We start from the raw sequence: 20,686 nt of genomic DNA, 5'->3' as shown, positions 1-20,686 counted from the left end.
TCACCACACTGGCTCTCACGCAGTTTTTTTGCCAGTGGCAACTGGAAAATTAGATGATGAAGGGAAGCACTTTTTTTCCTCTATAAATTGTAACATGCCCAGATTCTGACCTGGAACAGCCTGTGAAGGGGTTCACACATTTGCATATTGGGGAATCAGATACAGATCCATGTATTCACTAGCTCTCCATCCCTGTGGATTAGTTCACATAACCCAAACTGAAGGCTGTGGATGTTTGAACGAGGTAGACTGAACCATAGTTATGAGCTACGGCCTTTTAAATGATTATTGTCGTGTTTGAAACCTGTTCCCTATGTCACTGAATGCTTTTTTGTGTGTGCTGTTTCAGAAGCTTCCTGGCAAATTTAAGAACCTGTTCCGGAAATTTGAGAATCTTACGGTGAGCACCTGAAAACAGAACGGGTGTGACGTTACGGTTAAGAACAGAAGAGATGAGCTGGAAATTCCCCAGTTCACCTAACAGCTGAGCCATGACCACTGCTGCCGTGCTCCACCACAACCCCCTCAGGAAAAAAAAATCCCCTCTGGTCCCTCTGCTCACACATTTAAAGGAAACAAAGAGGAAAGAAACTCACTGGCCCTTAATGGAAGTGAGGAGGAAGCAGAAGGCTCTCCAGGAATCCACAACTGCTCCCTTTCACATTTCACTCAACAGGAAAACATAGCAAGGGCTCTCTTTGCAGCAGGAGAGAGTTTGCTGTGAGTCCAAGTCCAGAAAAGGGTTATCCTAAGTATTTATGGATCCCTAGAGAGGCGTCTTCCCTGGATGGCCCAGGCTAGCCTGATCTTGTCAGATCTCGGAAGCTAAGCAGGGTCAGCCCTGGTCAGTATTTGGATGGGAGACCACCAAGGAAGGCCAGTGTTGCTATACAGAGGAAGGCAAGGGCAAACCACCACTACAGATAATTCTCTAGCCTTGAAAACCCTATAAGGGGTTGCCATAAGTTGGCTGCAACTTGATGGCGTTAAAAGCCCTTAGATTCCAGGCATCGCGTTGGCTGGTACCTTGGTATCTTGTGAGATCGCAGGGAGGCAGGTGGGCTGCCTGGCTTATTGAGTTTCCAGAAAAACTCAGGGAATTTTGTGTCCCTAGTTCCCCACCCCACCCCAAGGGGTCCCGATTCTGGCTGGCTCTAGGGAAGCCTTAAGATAATTACCATTTAACATACAACAACTGTCTTGCAGGGTTACTGCAATAATTGCCGAGAAAATTCATGTGTAGTATTTTTTGAAGAATTACAAAGCAGAAGCGTGCTATGTGACTGTATAAATACCAAGTAGGATAATCCTCTCCCTCCCCGAGGATAATGCATGGGTCTTTTGTCCTTCAGTGAGCTCAGCTTCAGATGTGAAAACCACCACCCCCATTTATTGTGACCACTTTTAAAATTTCTGTTCTCTTCTCTAGTAGGCTAACTTTTCTTTCCTATTGCAGGACCCTTGCCGGAATCATAAGAGCTACAGAGAAGTCCTCTCTAGGATGAAGCCCCCCGTCATCCCTTTTGTGCCCCTCATCCTAAAAGGTGAGCCACACCCACTGTGGCCCTTGTGTCTTTTCCATGCATAGGGTTGCCAGCTCCGGGTTGGGAAATACCTGGAGATTTGGGGGGGCGGAGCCTAAGGAGGGTGGGGTTTGGAGAGGGGAGGGACTTCAAGGCCACAGAGTCCAATTGCCAAAGTGGCCATTTTCTCCAGGGGGACTGATTTCTATCGCCTGGATATCAGTTGTAATAGCAGGAGCTTTCCAGCCACCACCTGGAGGTTGGCAACCATAGACAGATAACATACATCTGCATCCACATGACTGTCTTTTAGGAAACTAATCAGTCCACTAAAAATGACTGAAAGAATTCTCTGAATGAACTACCAAAGTTTTGTTAACTGTTCCACTGAAAATTTACCATCTGTGTTCATTTAGTTTTTACGATAGGGAACCTCTGAAAATCGTATACTTGTCAATATCAAGGCCCCCTCAGATATATTTAAGGTTAACTTCAAAAGCAGAATTGTGGCTTTTCATCTTTTAAAAAGTACTTTTTCTGGTTATTCTGCATTGCACAAGCCCATGAGCAGCAGGATCGATAGAAATAAGTTCCATTGAGTTAAAAGGTCTTGTCAATGAGATTATGGGCACTTTCACACAGCCCGAGTAATGCACTTTCAATCCACTTTCACTGCACCTTAACGATCGTTTGCAAGTGGATGTTGCCAGTTCACACAGTAAAATCCACCTTCAAGGTGCATTGAAAGTGCATTATTTGGAGGTTGGCAACCCTATCCCTGCACCATGCATCCTGAATTGGGAGGGTACAGAGAGGCAAGCTTCTGCTATTGTAGCTGCGTTGTGGCTTTAAGACAGGATGAAAAAGTCAGGATTATAAAGATGGATGGGATTTGAACTTGGGGGAGGGGTCATTCAAAACAATATAGTATCATATACAAAAAGCCCATTCCCAACATCAGTCAATCTTTATTGGCATATACTCAGAAACATGACGTAAGCAGTACACAAAATTCACTGTCCATACGTTTTCGATTTAAATATGGTTTAGACTTTAGTCCTAATATTGACAACTTCCGTCAAAAAAAATTCCGCCACCTTCAAAGTGACTTCAGGAACAGTATCATTCAACAAAAACTGGCATACGGAGAATTCTTGGCTACATTTCATTTTATCAATCAAGGGTGGAATCCGTTCCCAACATTTTGTCACACCAGCCAAACGAGATGTGACCTTTCAAAACCAGTCTGATCTGGGTTCCTTGTTTTTCCCCCACGCCGCCGCACAGCAGGCAGCAACACTGTTGTCATGAGAACACACAACAGCTTGCCAACCTTGCAGTACAGGCGGCGTCAGGGAAAGCATTGGGTATATTCTAGGCGAGCTTCTCAGTTCAGGCACAGCAGTGAGTGAGCCCTAACAGCCTGGTGTAGTGGTTAAGAGCTGTGGTTTGCAGCGGTGGACTCTGATCTGGAGAACCGGGTTTGATTCCCCACTCCTCCACGTGGGCGGCGGAGGCTAATCTGGTGAACTGGATTTGTTTCCCCGCTCCTCCACATGAAGCCTGCTGGGTGACCTTGGGCTAGTCACAGTTCTCTCTCTCAGCCCCACCTACGTAACAAGGTGTCTGTTGTGAGGAGGGGAAGGGAAGGCGATTGTAAGCCACTTTGATTCTCCTTAAGAGGTAGAGAAAGTCGGCATATAAAAACCAACTCTTCCTTTTCTTCCAGGCCTAGCCATTTGCGAAATGAGTACGCACCTTAGAACACGTTGTGCACACACACTCCGACCAGGATCTCTCACGCACAGCTGCAGTGTTTTCGAACACCGTGCCATTGACTAGGTCCTTACTATGCTTAAGGCCTTCCCCACAAGGCATTCATTGTAATGAAGGAATTTTGTTTGCTAGTAATAAGAGATAATAGTAATAGAGAGCCAGCGTGGTGCAGTGGTTAAGAGCGGCGGACTGTAATCTGGAGAACTGGGTTCGATTCCCCACTCCACAGGAAGCCTGCTGGGTGACCTTGGGCCAGTCACGGTTCTCTCCGAACTCTCTCAGCCCACGAGGAGGCAGGCAATGGCAAACCACCTCCGAATGTCTCTTGCCTTGAAAACCCTACGGGGTTGCCATAAGTCACCTGTGGCTTGAAGGCACTTTCCACCATCACAGTAATAAGAAGAGAGGATTTGCCCCAGAGTATTTGTAGGGTTGCCTTTTTCTCACCAATGAATAATAATAATAATAAGAATTGGGTTTTATACCCTGCTTTTCTCTAAGGAGTCTCAAAGTAGCTTACAATCACCTTCCCCTCCCCACAACAGACACCTTGTGAGGTAGGTGGGGCTGAGAGAGTTAAGAGAGAACAGTGACTGGCCCAAGGTCACCCAGCAGGCTTCATGTGGAAGAGTGGGGAATCAAACCTGGTTCTCCAGATTAGAGTCCCCCATTCTTAACTACATCAACCCTGGGCCTCTGGGATTCAAGGGAAAGGGCTTTCAGGCCAGAGGCTACAGTTACTAACCAGGAACTTTTCTTAGTAGAAATTCAGCGTTGCTGGCCTTCCAGTCCTTCTCACTTGCCTTATTTTTTTATTTCTTTTCTAACTTAGATCTGACATTTTTGCATGAAGCCAGCAAAACCTTGGTGGATGGACTAGTCAATATAGAGAAACTGGTAAGAAGACCTTTAAACAAAAACCCTGTCCTTTTCCCCTGCGTGTTCTGTTGATGGTAGCATGCGCAGATGTCCCTCCCTCCCTTAACCTGTACAATGGGTATAATAACATCACAAAGTCCAGCTACCTTCACAAGGCAGGGCTTTTCATCTACAAGACCTCCAAAGAGTCATTTGTGAGACTCAATGCAAAATCAGGATTGTCACCTTGCCTCTGCTAAACAGAATCGTATCGGTATTTTTATTTATTTGTATACTCTGCCCCTTCTCTGGGTCACAGGGCTCAGGGCGGGTCACAGCATTCAATAAAACAGTGTATAAAAAGAGGTAAGACATACTTACAAAACATTAAATTGCAATCCATGAAATAGCATCCTAGGCCAGGCATCAGAATAATAAAACATGATCATTTGGCATCCGACAACGAACATCCCAGACCGCTGTCAAAAACAGGCGGCATTGCTAATAGGCAGTAGAAAACTGTCCTCGACTGTCCTCAATGAAACGCCTGGTGGAACGACTCCATCTTCCAAGCCCTACGAAATCTAGAAAGATCCTCCAGGGCCTGGATGTCATCTGGTAGAGAGTTCCACCAGGTAGGGGCCACTATCAAAAAACTCTTGCCCTTATTGAGCCACCAGTGGGCTAGGCATTACCAGCAGGCCACATGATGAAGAACAAAGCATTCTGGGGGGGGGGGACACGTATAGGGAGAGGCCGTCCCGTACGTATGAAGGTCCCAAATCGAATGGGCATGGGCCTAAGATAACTGCTTAAGTTGGTGGAGCACCAGAAGGCCATCTGCTGCATTGTGGGGCATCAAAAACAAAACAAAACATGGGGTGGGCAGTTAAGAACATAAGAAAGGCCATGCTGGATCAGACCAAGGCCCATCAAGTCCAGCAGTCTGTTCACACAGTGGCCAACCAGGTGCCTCTAGGAAGCCCACAAACAAGTCAACAGCAGCGTTGTCCTGCCTGTGTCCCAAAGCACCTAATATAATAGGCATGCTCCTCTGATCCTGGAGAGAATAGGTATGCATCATGACTAGTATCCATTTTTACTAGTAGCCATGAATACCCTTCTCTTCCATGAACATGTCCACTCCCCTCTTAAAGCCTTCCAAGTTGGCAGCCTTTAAGCATGGCCTTTCTTGTGTTCTTATGAGGCCATCTCAGATTGGTAAAATGGCAAAGTGGATTTAGGAATGAAGGCTTCAACCATCTTCCCACCCATGCTGTGGTCCCAGTCCTGTGCACCTGATTGTAAAAGGGAAAAATAATACTTGCAAACTCCTTCACAGAACTCCCAGGATCAGGTCCAGTTTGGTCCTTTGTTCACAATAACCCTCTGGGATAGGTGAAGAGAGGATTACTAGCCTAGCAGCTCAGTAGCCTAAGAAGATTTGCACCGTTCTAAGCCCATTCTACACCCCGTGAACTTTGTGGGGAGGGGCCGTGGCTCAGTGATAGAGCATCTGCTTGGCATGCAGAAGGTCCCAGGTTCAGTCCCCGGCATCTCCAGTTAAAGGGACTAGGCAAGTAGGTGATGTGAAAGACCTCTGCTTGAGACCCTGGAGAGCCGCTGCCGGTCTGAGTAGACAATACTGACTTTGATGGACCGAGGGTCTGATTCAGTAGAAGGCAGCTTCATGTGTTCATGTGTGGCAGAGTAAATAATTGCATCTGTGTCTCCACAACATTTTTACCACTGTACCCCATATTAGAGAGCCAGAGTGGTGTGGTTAAGTTGTCGGACTAGGACCTGGGAAACCCAGGTTCAAATCCCCACTTGCGCCATGGAAACTTGCTGGGTGACCTTGGGCCAGACACACAGGCCATTTATTCATGGAAGGTTTTGCATTGGATTTGCCACTCTTTAGATGCACATTTTCCCCATCCAGATTCTCAAAACTCAACAATAAGCCGCCATGCAGAGTTTTGAGAATTCAGATGGGGAAAAGGTGCATCTAGAGAGTGGCAAATCCAATGCAAAACCTTCCATGAATAAATGGCCACACTCTCAGCCCTGGCCCTGAATGAATAAATAAGTTTATTTACGGCAAAAGCCAGAATAAAACGACCAGATACAGCCTGTGAGAGATTAGGATCTCTCTTGTTTAAAAATATCACAATTTAAAAACAGCTAAAACCAATAATTTAGCCAGTCCCAGTATTAACTTTTCCCATATGGATCTTAATTGCAGCAGAGCAAAATTTGGCAACTTTAGAGAGACAAAAAGAGTCCCCGTCCCAAAGAGGAAGTTTCATTACCTCTTCCTCTGACTCCATTAAATTAATAAGTGGATGGATCAGCTTCCACCGAATACCCTCGTGATAGCCACATCTGAGGAGCACATGGTTTGTGTTTTCCAATTCTCCTGCAACACACGGGCATTGACCCTGCCTAGTATTTGGATAGGAGACCTGCAAGGAGTACCAGGCGCGTGACATGGAGGCAGGCAATGGCAAACCACCTCCAAACGTCTCTTGCCTTGAAAGCCCTATGGGCTCACCATAAGTCAGCTGCGACTTGACGGCAATGACTGGACAGTAAGAACAACACCCACACACAAATTAGCTGTTTGTTTAACCCCCCCCCCAGATATTTTCCTTCCCAGAATGGGCATAAAGAGAGCAACCAGGAGACACCTTTTTGCCCAATTTTTGTCCTTGCTGTTTGTGTGGGAAGCGGTAGCTACAGCATCAGGCCCAGCCAGCCAAATGCAAGACGGCTTTTTGCAAGGGCGTGAGAGCTCAGGTGGTCTCTTCCCCACCCCCACCCCGCTGCATCTTTGCACACACCCCCCCCCCCCGCCCTCCGGGGATTAACTAGCAGTTGGTCCTCTGCAAGGTTTCTGGCCCGGTGGGACAGCGACATTGTCATGGCAACGGTTTCACAGAAGCTCCACTTGTCGAAAGATGTGTAAAAGGAGTGTGTGTGTGTGTATGTGTGTGAGCGCATGGGGGGGTGAGCTGTGCAGGAGCTGGCCCAGATTTTTCTGGTCCCCGGGGAGGAGGTGACGGGGAGAAACGAAGCTACATCATTATCTGCTGAGTCCTTCTCCCCCTCCCCTTTCCTCGTCGGTCTGCACACCGTACGTGAAACACACAATAATTCATTTGCTGAGTGTTCATATCTTCTGATAAAATGGCCAATTCTGTAATGATTAACATAATGCATTCCAATCAAGGGCATTTACACCCAAGAGCCTGTTTTGCATAATGACTGTTTTCTTTCCGGAGCTGATTTTGTGTGCTTGTGTGTGTGTATGGGGGGGGGGGGGAAATGGGGTGCAGTTTCCTACGGTAGGGATACGAAGCACTGTGGTAGTGATATTAGGGGAGATTTAATAAGCAAAAAAACCAATATATAATTCTGAAGGGGGGAAGAGACCTTGAGGGAAGAGAGACTTTTTAGTGTATTGGAGTGGAATTCCATCCTCTTGGATATTGCAGTGTTATTTGCTGCGATTGACTGATCAACCATGAGGGCTGAAAACAAGCTTTGAAAATTAGAAAATGGAGATTCTACGGATTCCCAAAACATGCAGAAGCAGAAGAAGCAGAAGAAGAAGAGTTGGCTTTTATATGTCAACTTTCTCTACCACTTAAGGAAGAATCAAACCAGCTTACAATCACCTTCCCTTCCCCTCCCCACCACAGACACCCTGTGAGGTAGGTGGGGCTGAGAGAGAGCTGCGACTAGCCCAAGGTCACCCAGCTGGCTTCATGTGGAGGAGCGGGGAAACCAATCCAGTTCACCAGATTAGCCTCCGCCGCTCATGTGGAAGAGTGGGGAATCAAACCTGGTTCTCCAGATCAGAGTCCACCGCTCCAAACCACTGCTCTTAACCACTACACTACCCTGGCTTTCTTGAGCTTGAGACTGCATCCTCACTGCATTTTTTTTGAAATGGAGTTAAAATAACAGAAGAATTAGTTTCTTTGTCATGCTAAACACAGCATTCTTGTCTTCATTCAGTGTGGCCATCCCTGATCATCAGTACCCAGCATTTAATAATTGGGTGGAGGGGGGGGGCTTAATTTTTAAAACTTCTTTTTTAAAAAACAGAAAAAGAACAAGAGAAAAACCTCAATTCCAGCAACTAAAAAGAATTTTTTTTAAAAGAAAAAAGTATACATAAAGACAACAATATAACAACAGAGGTGGTGGTTTCAATAAAAAGGTTTCCAAATATCTAAAAATAAGTCCATATGCAATTGTCATTTGTGTGCCATGCATCTGAATATTGATAGAGTTCTAAGGTCCTCAGTACACTGAGGTGGGCATTTATCCTTCCAGTGTTATAATGTGAGTCTTTTAGATATAGTAAAGGGCATGGAGGATCCATTTTCGTTGACCATCGGTTGGCCTCCAAGAGACGGGCAGATAGTTTAAAAGTACATAAACGTCTTAAAAAATAATCAACTTTCTAATACAAAATTGATATGAGTAATAACTTCTTCCCAGAAAAACCGAGTGATTGGACACGTCCAAGGTATATGTTCAAGGGGGTTACAACACCATGTCATGTGAGTTACAACACCAAAGTTAGACGCTTTGCTCAGTCCTTTGCTAACGAGTCGCTGTGGTGTCCAGTATATCCTAAACATAATTTTTTTGCAACTTAAGGTCCATATAGAGAGCAGGTATAAACTTTAAGGCTGTATCCCATCGCTTTGCAAAATAGGGTGATCTAGCTCCTCATTCCATTCATTCCTGAGCCTCTGCATATCATATTTATTAATAGGCATCAAATATTTATAGACAAATATTGTAGGCTTTGTTTTCTGCGTTGATTCAATTAGTGTTTCCAGGAGCAAAGGGGACTCTGGGACGCTTACTGCCGCAGGCCCATATTTAGATACCAACAGATGTTACAGTTGTAAATACCACCATTCAACAGAAGTTGACAAGTCATATCTAGACCTCAGCTGAGAAGATGGCAAAAATTCATCATCATAATCTGTCAATTGGTGCCATGTAAAAATCCCCCTGTCGGTCCAAACTTTCCATTGAAAAAGATTGTCCATAATGTTAACTTGCCATGTGAAAATGATCAAATTGATATTTTCGTGATCTTATGCGCCATCGTTCTCTAGCTGCAGAAACGGCAGGAGGACTGGGACCTATTCTAGCATAAGTAGACCCTAATGCATTCCACTTAGAGGGGGCACCAGACAAGAACCCCCAAAAAGAGCCCAAGATGGATAGGTCCTCAGCAAGGAAGGAACCCAGTAATTAATACAAGTTAACAAGCATGCCTGATGATATAAACTAAGCTCAGGGAAACCAAATCCTCTTTCATTGAATGGAAGTTGCATCCTCTTTAAAGAAATCTGAGGCGGTAAGGAACCCTACATAAATTTCCAAAACAATGTATTAATTTTATGACTATATCTGCAAGGTATATAAAAAGGAATTGCACGTAAATTATAAATAATCCTGGGCATAATATTCATTTTAAGTGTATTTATTTTGCCCCATAAAGACAAGTTTAAAGTTACCCATCTGTGCAAATCCAAAAATATATCGTCAATCAGTGTGTTAAAATTTAGCATAATCATATGCGATATCACTAGGAATCTGTATTCCAAGACAATTAATGACATCTGGGCACCACCGAAAATGTCCATAGGCAAATACGCTCCGTGATACATTGTCTTTCAGTGGCATCAACTCAGATTTTGTCCAGTTAATCGATTATCCAGACAAGTCTCCAAAGGTGTTAATCATGTGTATTAAAGCAGGAATGGAAGACTGAGGTTCTAAAATTAATAAAAGATCATCTGCATAAAAGAATAATCTTAAATTCCTAAAAGGTATGTCAAAACCATGAATATTATTATTTTGTCTAATGGCACAAGCCAGAGGTTGCAGACATAGATCAAAAATAAAAGAAAGAGGGCAACCCTCAAGAGGGAATGACGTGGAAAATATGCCATTATTCAGCACCCTGGATCTGGGAGATGAATAAAAAATTCTAATCCACTTCAAAATCCATGAGGAAAACTGAATTTAACGAATTCCCTGGAACACTATTTCAAAACCTCCCCTCTAACTGTTATGTAACCCAAATACAGTGAGATGCTTAGCAACCAAGCAGTTTAAAATGCATATGTTTGGCTGTTAGCCATATTTTTAATAATAAAGAAAGGAAAGGAAATGTGACTCAGGAACCCAGCGTGTCTTCTTCAAAAAAACAAAAAATGTAAATTTACACTGGGATCTCATAAAATGTTATTAATTCTAATTAACCTGGAACAGACTATTTTCTTGCAGCGAGGTCAAATCATATTCACACACTTTGAGCTTTAATAACAGTTTCATTATTTGGGGAGGAGAAAAAACATAATAGAATCATAGAATAGAATCATAGAGTTGGAAGGGACCACCAGGGTCATCTAGTCCAACCCCCTGCACAATGCAGGAAATTCACAACTACCTCCCCCCACATACCCCCAGTGACCCCTACTCCATGCCCAGAAGATGGCCAAGATGCCCTCCCTCTCATGATCCGCCTAAGGTAATAGAATCAGCATTGCTGACAGATGGCCATCTAGCCTCGGCTTAAAAACCTCCAGGGAAGGAGAGCTTACCACCTCCGAGGAAGCCTGTTCCACTGAGGTGGAACCAAATTATCTAACTGAAATTATCTAACTGTTAGAAAATTCTTCCTAACGTCTAGACGGAAACTCTTTTGATTTAATTTCAACCCTTTGGATCTGGTCTGACCTTCTGGAGCAACAGAAAACAACTCAGCACCCTCCTCCATATGACAGCCCTTCAAGAACTTGAAGATGGTTATCATGTCCCCTCTCTGTCTTCTCCTCTTCAGGCTAAGCATACCCAGCTCCTTCAACCTTTCCTCGTAGGACTTGGTCTCCAGACCCCTCCCCATCTTGGTTGCCCTCCTCTGGACACGTTCCAGCTTGTCTACATACTTCTTAAATTGTGGTGCCCAAAACTGAACACAGTACTTCAAAGAAGGTACCAAGTAAATCTACTATAACAGTGAGGAATTCCAAAAGGAGCCATTTCTACAATCAATACCTCCCAGGTTTCAATAATCCACTCAGGTCACAGAAACTATACATCTACAATATGTGTTGGGCCCCCAACCTTGTTGACCCTTGTGGCATTTTGAGAAGTGTAAGAGAGGATAATTGGTGCCACCACTGTCAGCCCCACCTACCACACAAGGTGCCTGCTGTGGGGCGGGGGGGGGGGGAGGAAGGCGATTGTAAGCTGGTTTGAGACTCCTTAAAGGTAGAGAAAATCGGGGTATAAAAACCCAACTTCTTCTCTTCTTCAAACATTGGGTGGATGCAAGCCAAGTAGCCTCTTCATACCAAGGCAACAGCTTCTGAATTAGCACTTCCTGGAAATGCAAAGGCAATGCCTTCCAGGCTCCAAGGAGGCAGAGGCAAAACTTTTTGCTTTGGGGGAAAGTTGCTGTTTCATTTCCCTTTCTAAAAAAGGGAAATGTTTGATCCCTATATGGCCACTGGGGCATATTGCCAAACCTGAACAAGAAGAGTTGGTTTATATATGCCGACTTTCTCTACCTTTTAAAAGGAGAATCAAACCATCTTACAATCTCCTTCCCTTCCTCTCCCCACAACAGACACCTTGTGAGGTAGGGAGGGCTGAGAGAGCTCAAAGAGAACTGTGACTAGCCCAAAGTCACCCAGCTGGCTTCATGTGGAGGAGTGGGAGAAACCACCCTGGTTCACTGGATTAGCATCCACTGCTCATATGGAGGAGTGGGGAATCAAACCTGGTTCGCCAGATTAGAGTCTGCCATTCTTAACCACTACACCATGCTGGCTCTCAAGATGTAAAAGAGTGTGCCTACAGCCAAGCCGAGAGTGCATGGCTGTGATACACCTTTCTGGGATAATCACAGTGCCTTGCTAGTCAGTCAGCTTCCTGTTTCTTCTTTACTATTCAAGACCCTTTAGATTTTATCTTCAAGACTCACAAAACACATGGGCATCAGGGAACGCATTAGTGGGCACTGGGGTACCCCCGGGCATCACTTCGGGGATTGCTGTTCTGTCTTGACCTGAGCGGGCAACAAAGATTAACAGTGGGATTCAGTCACATTACTGTAGCACTACCTCACAACCCCGCACTAGTTCTCACTGAAGCGGTCAAATTTATGTCCGGATTGTTCCCCTTAAGGCTGCAGGTGGGAGCTGATGTCTCTGCATAAAAACGGAGATAAGTATCTATTGGGGAGAAAGGCTGTAAGCTTTCCCCCTTTGTTTTCTTTGTGGAGATAATTTTTTGGTATGGAGGACAAAATAAACAGGAGTCTTAGGACACAATTTAATTCCAGCATAAGCTTTTTGAAGAACCAGAGCTCACCTCTTCAGGTGCTAAGAGCGGGTTACCGCTATGCTGTCATTTTATGGCGGAAGTATGGAAGGAAATCTACAAAGCCAGTGAAGGAAAGCAAGGCTGCCGATGGAGTCCTGAGGAAAACCTTTCAAGGGTCACTTCAAATCGAAAAGTCTACCTTCTCAGTCTCTCCTCATGGAAATATGGTTGTGCAGATTAAATCTCTAGCTGCTTACTGGTCCTTAGAGACACGCTACGCATTTGTTTAATGGGGCGTCTAAACCAGCCTCTTTATGTGGGTCTGTGTCCAGCCGATCCACACCCACCGTGAAAGTAGCCCTCATACAGCGTGGCTTTTCAGAATGAAAAGGATGGGTGGGGGGCAGGGGAAGATTTACCCAGATCATCTTTTGATCTGTGAAATTGACCAGCTGGGTGGAATGGGGATAAGATTTTCATTTTCTGAGCCTGCTGTCTTTGGTCTTCTAATCAATCAGGTTTCTTAACTAGCAGCATTTTGATCAGCTAAAAAGGTCACCAGTGGTGGTGGAGTTTTTAATATAAGCGCTAATAAAAACTGCAGATGTGTAAGGGAAGGGGACTTGTACTGCATCACATGTAAACATCATCTAAAACCTATGCTTCCCCACCCCCTTTAGAACTATTTTGCTCATATGCTCAAGGACGCAGATTTAACTGAATAAGCCCTGCAATGTAATCCTAAACCGAGTTGCACCCTTCTAAGCCTGTTGGCTTCAGTGGACCTAAAAGGGTGTAAGTCTGCGTAGGATTGCACCGAGCCCATCCACTGTACCCCACCCCCAGATCAGTTTTTAACACAATCTTCAAGGTGTCCTTAACAAAATTCAAATGCATCACCTCATAACATACTCTTTGCTTGTATGGGTTTATGAAATGTCCCCCTTAGTGTAATTTCTGGTGCTGAAGATAACCAATATACTTCATTGGCATTAGTCAGAATTTTCTTGATGGAAGACGATTTCTGCATACGACCTCCTTCTCCCTTTTGAATGGGCTTCTCTGCGGCACTGTTTCAATGGGAGGGTGTGAGGCGCCCTCTAGTGGGACAAAGCAATAAAGAGACGGTGTACGTCCTATATTGAGAAGACCTCTTCTGTTGATCCATTGCCCGGAGTTTAGTACCTTGGTCAGCAACTAATTTTACAGGCGTGCAGATGGAGGGTGGTGAGCTGGAGCTGGAACTGAACTACTAACAACTTCTGTTTCCGCAGCAGCCACGGTTTTCTCTTTTATTGCCTCTGGTTTGGAAGCGGGCATAGCTCTGGGAATACTCCAGCGGCCAGATTGGGTATCAGGGTCTCCAGTTGCGAGTCCCTAATTTATATAATATTTAGGTGCTTAATTATAATAACGCACCGTTTATTTCATGTGTTGAAATCCTGCCTGGAAACGCAGAGTGCCAAATGCATTTGAAAGTGCAGAGGCAAATCAAGACAAAATTATGTTTTTAAACCCTGCAATGTATTCAATTAAAATATCCCCTGCTGGTCTGTGCCGCTGTCCTGCAGTGACCCGAAAAGCTGAATTCTACAACTGGTATAAATTATGCAAATGTTTCTTGTTTTGCATAACCTATTGTGCAGCTTTTGCTGTTCTGCATAATTTATTCTGATTGGCTAGGTGGGGGGTGGGATAGACAAGAAGCTCTGTAAGCTATTCGTAACAATTAGAATTTTTTGTTTTGTTTTACCCGGCATCGCACTTCTAAGCATGCTGTCAACGCAGTAAGGTCTACATACTTTCCCTCTTTATTGATACATAAAATCTGAAGTTGTTCGTGAGCAGTTCTTTGCAGTTTTCCGTCCCCCCTTGGCCATACTCCACTCACGCACATTATTCTGTTAAGGAATGCTCTCAAGTTGATCTTGAGGATCACAACAGAAACATTTACGCTCCTGCAATAGGCTCTTTTACTGTCTTTTCCATAATCTCGCTGAACAGATGGTGCAGTGGCGGAGCATCTGCCTTGCATGCAGAAAGCACCAGGTTCAATGCCTGGCATCTCCAGTTAAAAGAATCAGGTTTTAGGTGATGGAAAAGATCTTTGCCTGAGGCCCTGAAGAGCTGCTGCCAGCCAGAGTAGGCAATACTGACCTTGATAGACTGAGGGTCTCATTCTACACCACAAGCTGCCTTCTATTAAGCAGAGAAATAGATTATAGTTCTGTTCTGTGGGGTTGCTATAAGGTTTGTGCAGAATGGGGTGTTTTAGGTGGCTAGAACAATGAAACCCGGTATCATCTGTCTTGCAGCACTCGGTGGCAGAGAAAGTTCGGACAATCAGGAAATGCCGGAGTAGGCCTCTCTGTGAGTACTGATCCCCCCTCTGGGTCTAGATGGAGGAGGGGGATAAGTGTTCTATAATTTCATTGCATTTTTAATCCCACCTTTTCCCAAAGGAGCTCAGAGCATCATTCGTAGCTCAGTTCCCTCCCATTTTATCCCAGGGTAGGGTTAAACTTAAATGCTTCTTGGTTCAAGGTCTTTGTGAAAGCCAGCGAGATGCAGGGTTAAACTAGGCCTGGAGAGACCTGGGTTCAAATTCTAATCCGGCCTTGAGACACTGGAAGTGCAATTCCACATAGGTAAACAGGGTAAACCCACTAGTTTCCATGGTCTTAGGCTGGAATGATTTAGCATAGGTCTTACCAGATTTTTCTCGAGGTAGGTGAGACATAAGTGTTCAGTTAACAAATTGATATTAAATGGATTCCTCACATACATTTTTCAAAGGCCTCCAACCACTAGCTGGCATGTTTGATCTCTACGTCAGTAAAGTGTGGGGTAGAATTGCTTCCCTCCCCCCTTAAGATCTTTAGCAATGGTTTGTCTTTTGACTTTTAAAGATCAGGTCATTTTGCTAATGAATGCATGAATTCCTCCCCACTCCTCATCCTATTGCTGTGAGAACTGTTGGCCTGACTTGGAAAGTTACATCTATGAACTTGAAGTTAAATATCCCTAGACACAAATAATATTGTTAGGTGACTTTAATGCTCGCACTGGGAAAGGTAACTTAAAGGTTTGGGGAAATACCTATGGTGATGATCTTTATAATGGCAGGAGGAATACAAAAGACTCCGTTAAAAACATGGGGTAATTTTCAGCCAAATGATCGACAAGCTTGGTTTTGTAATATTAAATGGAAACTTTGACGGAGATAAACATGGAGAAGCGTTCAGTTGAGATAGGAATTGTATTGCCCGCGGGCTGAGAAACAATGGAGAGTGATTGTATATGGGGGGGTGCATGACTGTGTGACCCTTTTTCTTTCTTCCTGCAGGCCTGGAAATGGAGTCATCACCCCAGCAGCTACAGACAAAGGCTTACGTCCGGCAGTTCCAAGTCATCGACAATCAGAACCTGCTCTTTGAGCTCTCTCACAAGCTGGAGTCGAACAGCCAGTGAGGCAGGGTGGGTCCTAGCAAGGAATGTTTACTCTGTGGGATACTCAAGCACTTTTGGGGATGGACAAGGGTTTTGCCCCTTGGGCTTTGCCCTGTTCGGAGGGCAACAGCGTGCAGCTTGCAAATGGCAGGGATGCGACCGACCTTGGGCAGGGATGGCCCGATGGATGCCTGGGGTGGAAAATCCACCCGGTACCTCACTTTCTTTCAAATTAACATGGCACACCATCTGCTGGGAAGTTTCCCTGCCAGTGGGCCTGAGTGGTTTTTTTTTTTTTCTTCCTGCCCTGGAATTGTACTCCAGATTTTACTTAATGGCAGAGCTTACCCTCTCTCCTGCAAAGCCATCGTTTGGGTTTTCTGGGCGCTCTGCAAAAGAGTTCATACCAGTGAAGGGTACACAGGAGAACTTCCCGACGGATTGTGCCCCATTGGTTGACTCCATTGGTCTCCAGTACTTCTAACAGCACTCAGAATCCACCACCTGAGGCAGCTGCTTTACATTGTGTTGTGGTAGAACCACCTCTTACGGTCCTTTAGAGGGTGCTTAGGACTTACATTTTTTTAAAAAACAACAACAGTGTTTTCTACAGGAGGTTAAGTGGAAACTGGATTTCTTGTTAGCAGGAAAGCTGAAAAAAAATGGTCAGTGCCCTAATTGGGCAGTTTCTCTCCCTACCAAGAACGTAAAGGAACGCGTTCTTTGAAAACTACAGAAGTTTTGAATCAGATAAATAAGCTGCCAAGGTCATGAATCTAACACAGTACAGTTGCCAGAGGCAGCATGTACAGAAATGACAAGAAATGTTAATTTTCTATCTTTTAATCCTCCTCTTATTTCTATATTGTTGGTGTATATTTATATTTCCACCTTGGAAAGGTTTGATGTGGAAACCTTTTATATGATTAAATATTCCAGGGAGACTCTCAGCAGAGTCTTCACAGGTTTCAGTTCTTGCAAGCTGTTGTTTTTAAATGCTACTCAAAGTACGTGAAGTGGGGGGAAATCCTTTTTGCCTTTTGCAGGGGGGAGTAGTTAAAATCCAGCTTCGGCTGGTCATGGCATGTGGAATAGGTTTCTAGAGTTTCCATTTTGTGGGATTTTAACTGCAGGGATTTATTTTTAAAAAATCAAAATTCTGTATGTTTTAGCTTTCCTCACCCTTTGAGGCATATCTACTGCAGAATTTAATTTAAAAACCTTTCTGTCTCTCCAGGGAATCACAGTTCTTGAATGGGAGCTAGGGAATCACTCAGTTTCCATTCCTCCGATGCTTACCAAACTACAATTCCCAGGTTTCTCTGTGGGAAACCTTCACAGTTAATCTTACATAAAAATGATATAGGTTTGTAGTGTAGATAATACACTAGGTCTCTGGTTCTGGATCTTACCTGGGTTTATTGATCCTTAGAGGTGTTAAATCACACTGTACTTTTGGTTGAGGGGGCAAGAAGCCAATTACACCTTCTTGCATTGAGATGTCAATAAAAGTCACTCTTGATCTCTTAGGTGTGTACTTTAGCATCGGGGGATAGGATGATTAGCATCGTAGGCATGATGGCAGGTTCCCCCTTCTCTATAGTATCATGCGGTTGTTCACAAGAACACTAACAGTTCACGTATACTCAGAAGTAGTTCCCACTTAATTCAATGGGGCTTACTCCCTAGCCAAGGGCGTTTAGGATTGCACCTTAGGTACGCCCTGCTTTTTATACAATCTTGATAAAACTATTTTGTTCTTTCCAAAGTGCCTTTGAAAGGTGTGGAAATTCCAATCCATGTGAATGCCACATGAATTAAACTGGAATCAAGACGGGGCGGACATTTCTTTTAAATGTTGACCAAAGGAGCATATGGGGAAGGGCTGTTAGGAGCCCTCCAGTTGTGTGAACAGAAAGTCAATTAGAAATGTATTTAAAGTCTCAATCCTGATGTCAAATGATTTTGAGATCACACCTAATTCTAAAGAGCACGGACTTTCATCTGCGTTAGTGTAAGTGATCGCGAGAGCAGAACCAGAGATCATATTCATTCTGGATTAAAGTGTCTGGAATAAAATGGTATAATTTTGTGGGGAACCCCTGCCCACAGAGATTTTTAGCCTACTTTCTGGGGAGACACAGTGGCAAATATACATGCATACACACATCCTGCAAGTGTTCTGGATTTGTGTAATGCCTTCGTCTCTCCATCTCCATACCTTCCTTTCTAGGGGCTTCTTCCCAAGTCAAAGGTATAAATGAGGGCCATCAGGGAAATGACCTGTCTTTATTACAGTGGAGAAGTCTGAAAAGTTGTTTTCAGAACCTCTTTGTGACAAGATTTAAGAGTTCCTGATGTCGCTCAGTCCCTTAATAGGGGGAAAAATCAGGGCTCAATTTGATTTGCATCTCAGTGTCAAAATCCAACAGCCCCTGGAATCTTTTTTCAGTACCATGGTTCAGCCCTGGAAATGTGAAACAATAAGCGTGCCTCTGAAACATGTCCAGGATGCATTGTCCACGCTACTGAGTAACCACAGCCCATTTCCACATATTTCTGATTGGGGGCGGCTCTCAGGTTAGAGGGGCGAGATTTGAATCTGGTGCTTCTCTTTTTTGGAAAAGATCAGCTCTCCCTGCCATTCCCCCCCCCCCCCCAACAGCTTTAATATTCAGTCAAGTTTTTTGACAGAATAAAGTATTGGAAAGAATACTCTGGAATTTTTGAAATTTTGATGTGCTTTGCTGACTCCCACCTTCCCTCTGTTAAGATTGTTTGTATGTGTGCGTGCAGGGGTGGGGGTGAGATCGCCTCTAGTGGCTTTCCGGTCAGGGACTTTTAATTTCAGGGTCTCTTGTTTTTCTTCTTTTTTTCTTGAATTCTTTTCTCTCTCTCTCTTTCTTTCTCCCTCTCTCTCCCGGCGAGAGCTTTAGGTCCTAATGCAAGGATGTGTAAATATATACATATATATATTTTTAAGAAGACATTCTTGAATTGTACATTTATTTTTTAAAAGAAGAGCCTTGTATCATATTGGACCATTGTACAGAGAATTTTCTATGGTAGGAATGGGGGACTGCTTGCTCTAGCTATATACCCATATATGCTTCCGCAAGGTGGAATGTAAGATGTGTTGTGTTGTTCCAGGGAACCGCTGTTTATTTTGGGTGTGGCTGTTTATGTTGATGATTAATTATTATTATTATTATTTTGCTACAGAAGCACTTGGGTGAGATGCCAAATGGTGGAAATAAAAGAAAAAATGGAAAACAGTTGGCTGTTGTGTAAATCATGTGACCATTGTGAATCTCACTATGCGGAGCCTTCCCAGAAAGTTAAAAACCCGAACATTTCCTGTTTGTGGTATTCATGCATTAAACAAGATCCAGTGCCATTCAGCCCAAACTTTTCGCCTGCGTGGTGTAGTGGTTAAGAGTGGCAGACTCTTATCTGGAGAATGGGGTTTGATTCCCGACTCCTCCACATGAGCGGTGGACTCTGATCTGGAAAGCTGGAATTGTTTCCCCACTGTTCCACATGAAGCCTGCTGGGTGACCTTGGGCTAGTCAGTTCTCTCCAAACTCTCTTAGCCCCACCTACCTCACAAGGTGTTTGTTGTGAGGAGGGGAAGGGAAGGTGATTGTAAGCCGCTTTGAGACTCCTTAAAGGTAGAGAAAAGCAAGGTATAAAAACCAACACTGCTGCTTCTTAATGGGTAGCAGCATTTTTGACAACCTAACACACTGTTCTTGTCTGGATTACAATCTGGAGGCACACTCCATTTTTATATTCAATGAGAGAATAAATACGCTCTCTACATACAATGTATTTTATCCTCTCCCCAAACCAATGGGCAAGTACCCTTTTTTTCTAACGGTGAAAAGCCCAGTAAATATTATCCCAGCCTCTCCTCTGCTCAGCCGTGGCTGAAGGATGGGACCATCGTGGTGTTTCTGGGATTCCCCTGCACCTACAAACTGCATCAGAGAATTTATGTGCACGTTTCTTAATGCACTGGGGACATCTTCACTGCCTGAGTGTGGGCAGGGAGGTTGGGGGCAGGATTAGTACCTTATGGGTCCTCCCCCACTTTGTGGGCATTTCTGTCCCAACAGGCTGATTAATTTTTCAAAGCAAGCACCAGCCCCTCTCACATAGTTTAGGAACTGATGCAATGCAAAGGTCTAGTTGCTAAGGAGCACTGTGGATGGTTCCTAGTTAAATACAAGGGGGAAGGAGCAGGTTGTCACAAGCATAAGAAAAGTTTTGCTTGCTGAATCTGTGTCTTCTAGAGCCAGCGTGGTATAGTTGTTATCAGTGTTGGACTCTAATCTGGAGAACCGAGTTTGATTCCGCACTCCTCCACATGAGCAGTGGACTCTTCGAGCTCTCTCAGCCCCACCTACCTCACAAGATGTCTGTTGTGGGGAGAGGAAGGGAAGGCGATTGTAAGCCAGTTTGATATTCCTTAAAAGGTAGAGAAAGTCGGCATATAAAAAACAACTCTTCTTCTTCATGGTCCTCTCTTATACTTGGTGAGAACTGGCCTAAAGTCTGAGCTAAAGTAGAGCATCTGCTTGGCATGCAGAAAATCCCAGGTTCAATCCCTGGCATTTCCAGTTAAAGGGACTAGGCAAGTAGGTGATGTGAAAGACCCCTGCCTAGGACCCTGGAGAGCCGCTGCCGGTCTGAGTAGACAATACTGACTT

General features: G+C 44.3%; 1 protein-coding gene across 1 annotated transcript in view; it reads left to right on the top strand.

The window, feature by feature from the left end:
* Positions 1 to 15,998, top strand: part of RAPGEFL1 (Rap guanine nucleotide exchange factor like 1) — a 76,470-nt gene extending 60,472 nt beyond the window's left edge. Inside the window, exons 11-15 of the mRNA XM_056863259.1 lie at positions 350 to 400; positions 1,457 to 1,544; positions 4,132 to 4,196; positions 14,840 to 14,894; positions 15,871 to 15,998. Coding sequence (XP_056719237.1) covers positions 350 to 400; positions 1,457 to 1,544; positions 4,132 to 4,196; positions 14,840 to 14,894; positions 15,871 to 15,995 — 384 coding nt within the window. The 3' untranslated portion in view covers positions 15,996 to 15,998. The remainder of the gene's footprint in view (positions 1 to 349; positions 401 to 1,456; positions 1,545 to 4,131; positions 4,197 to 14,839; positions 14,895 to 15,870) is intronic.
* Positions 15,999 to 20,686: the final 4,688 nt, after the last annotated feature.

This window comes from Euleptes europaea, chromosome 18, assembly GCF_029931775.1.
Source record: "Euleptes europaea isolate rEulEur1 chromosome 18, rEulEur1.hap1, whole genome shotgun sequence".
Classification (NCBI taxonomy): domain Eukaryota; kingdom Metazoa; phylum Chordata; class Lepidosauria; order Squamata; family Sphaerodactylidae; genus Euleptes; species Euleptes europaea.
This window is presented reverse-complemented; position numbering and strand designations above follow the sequence as displayed.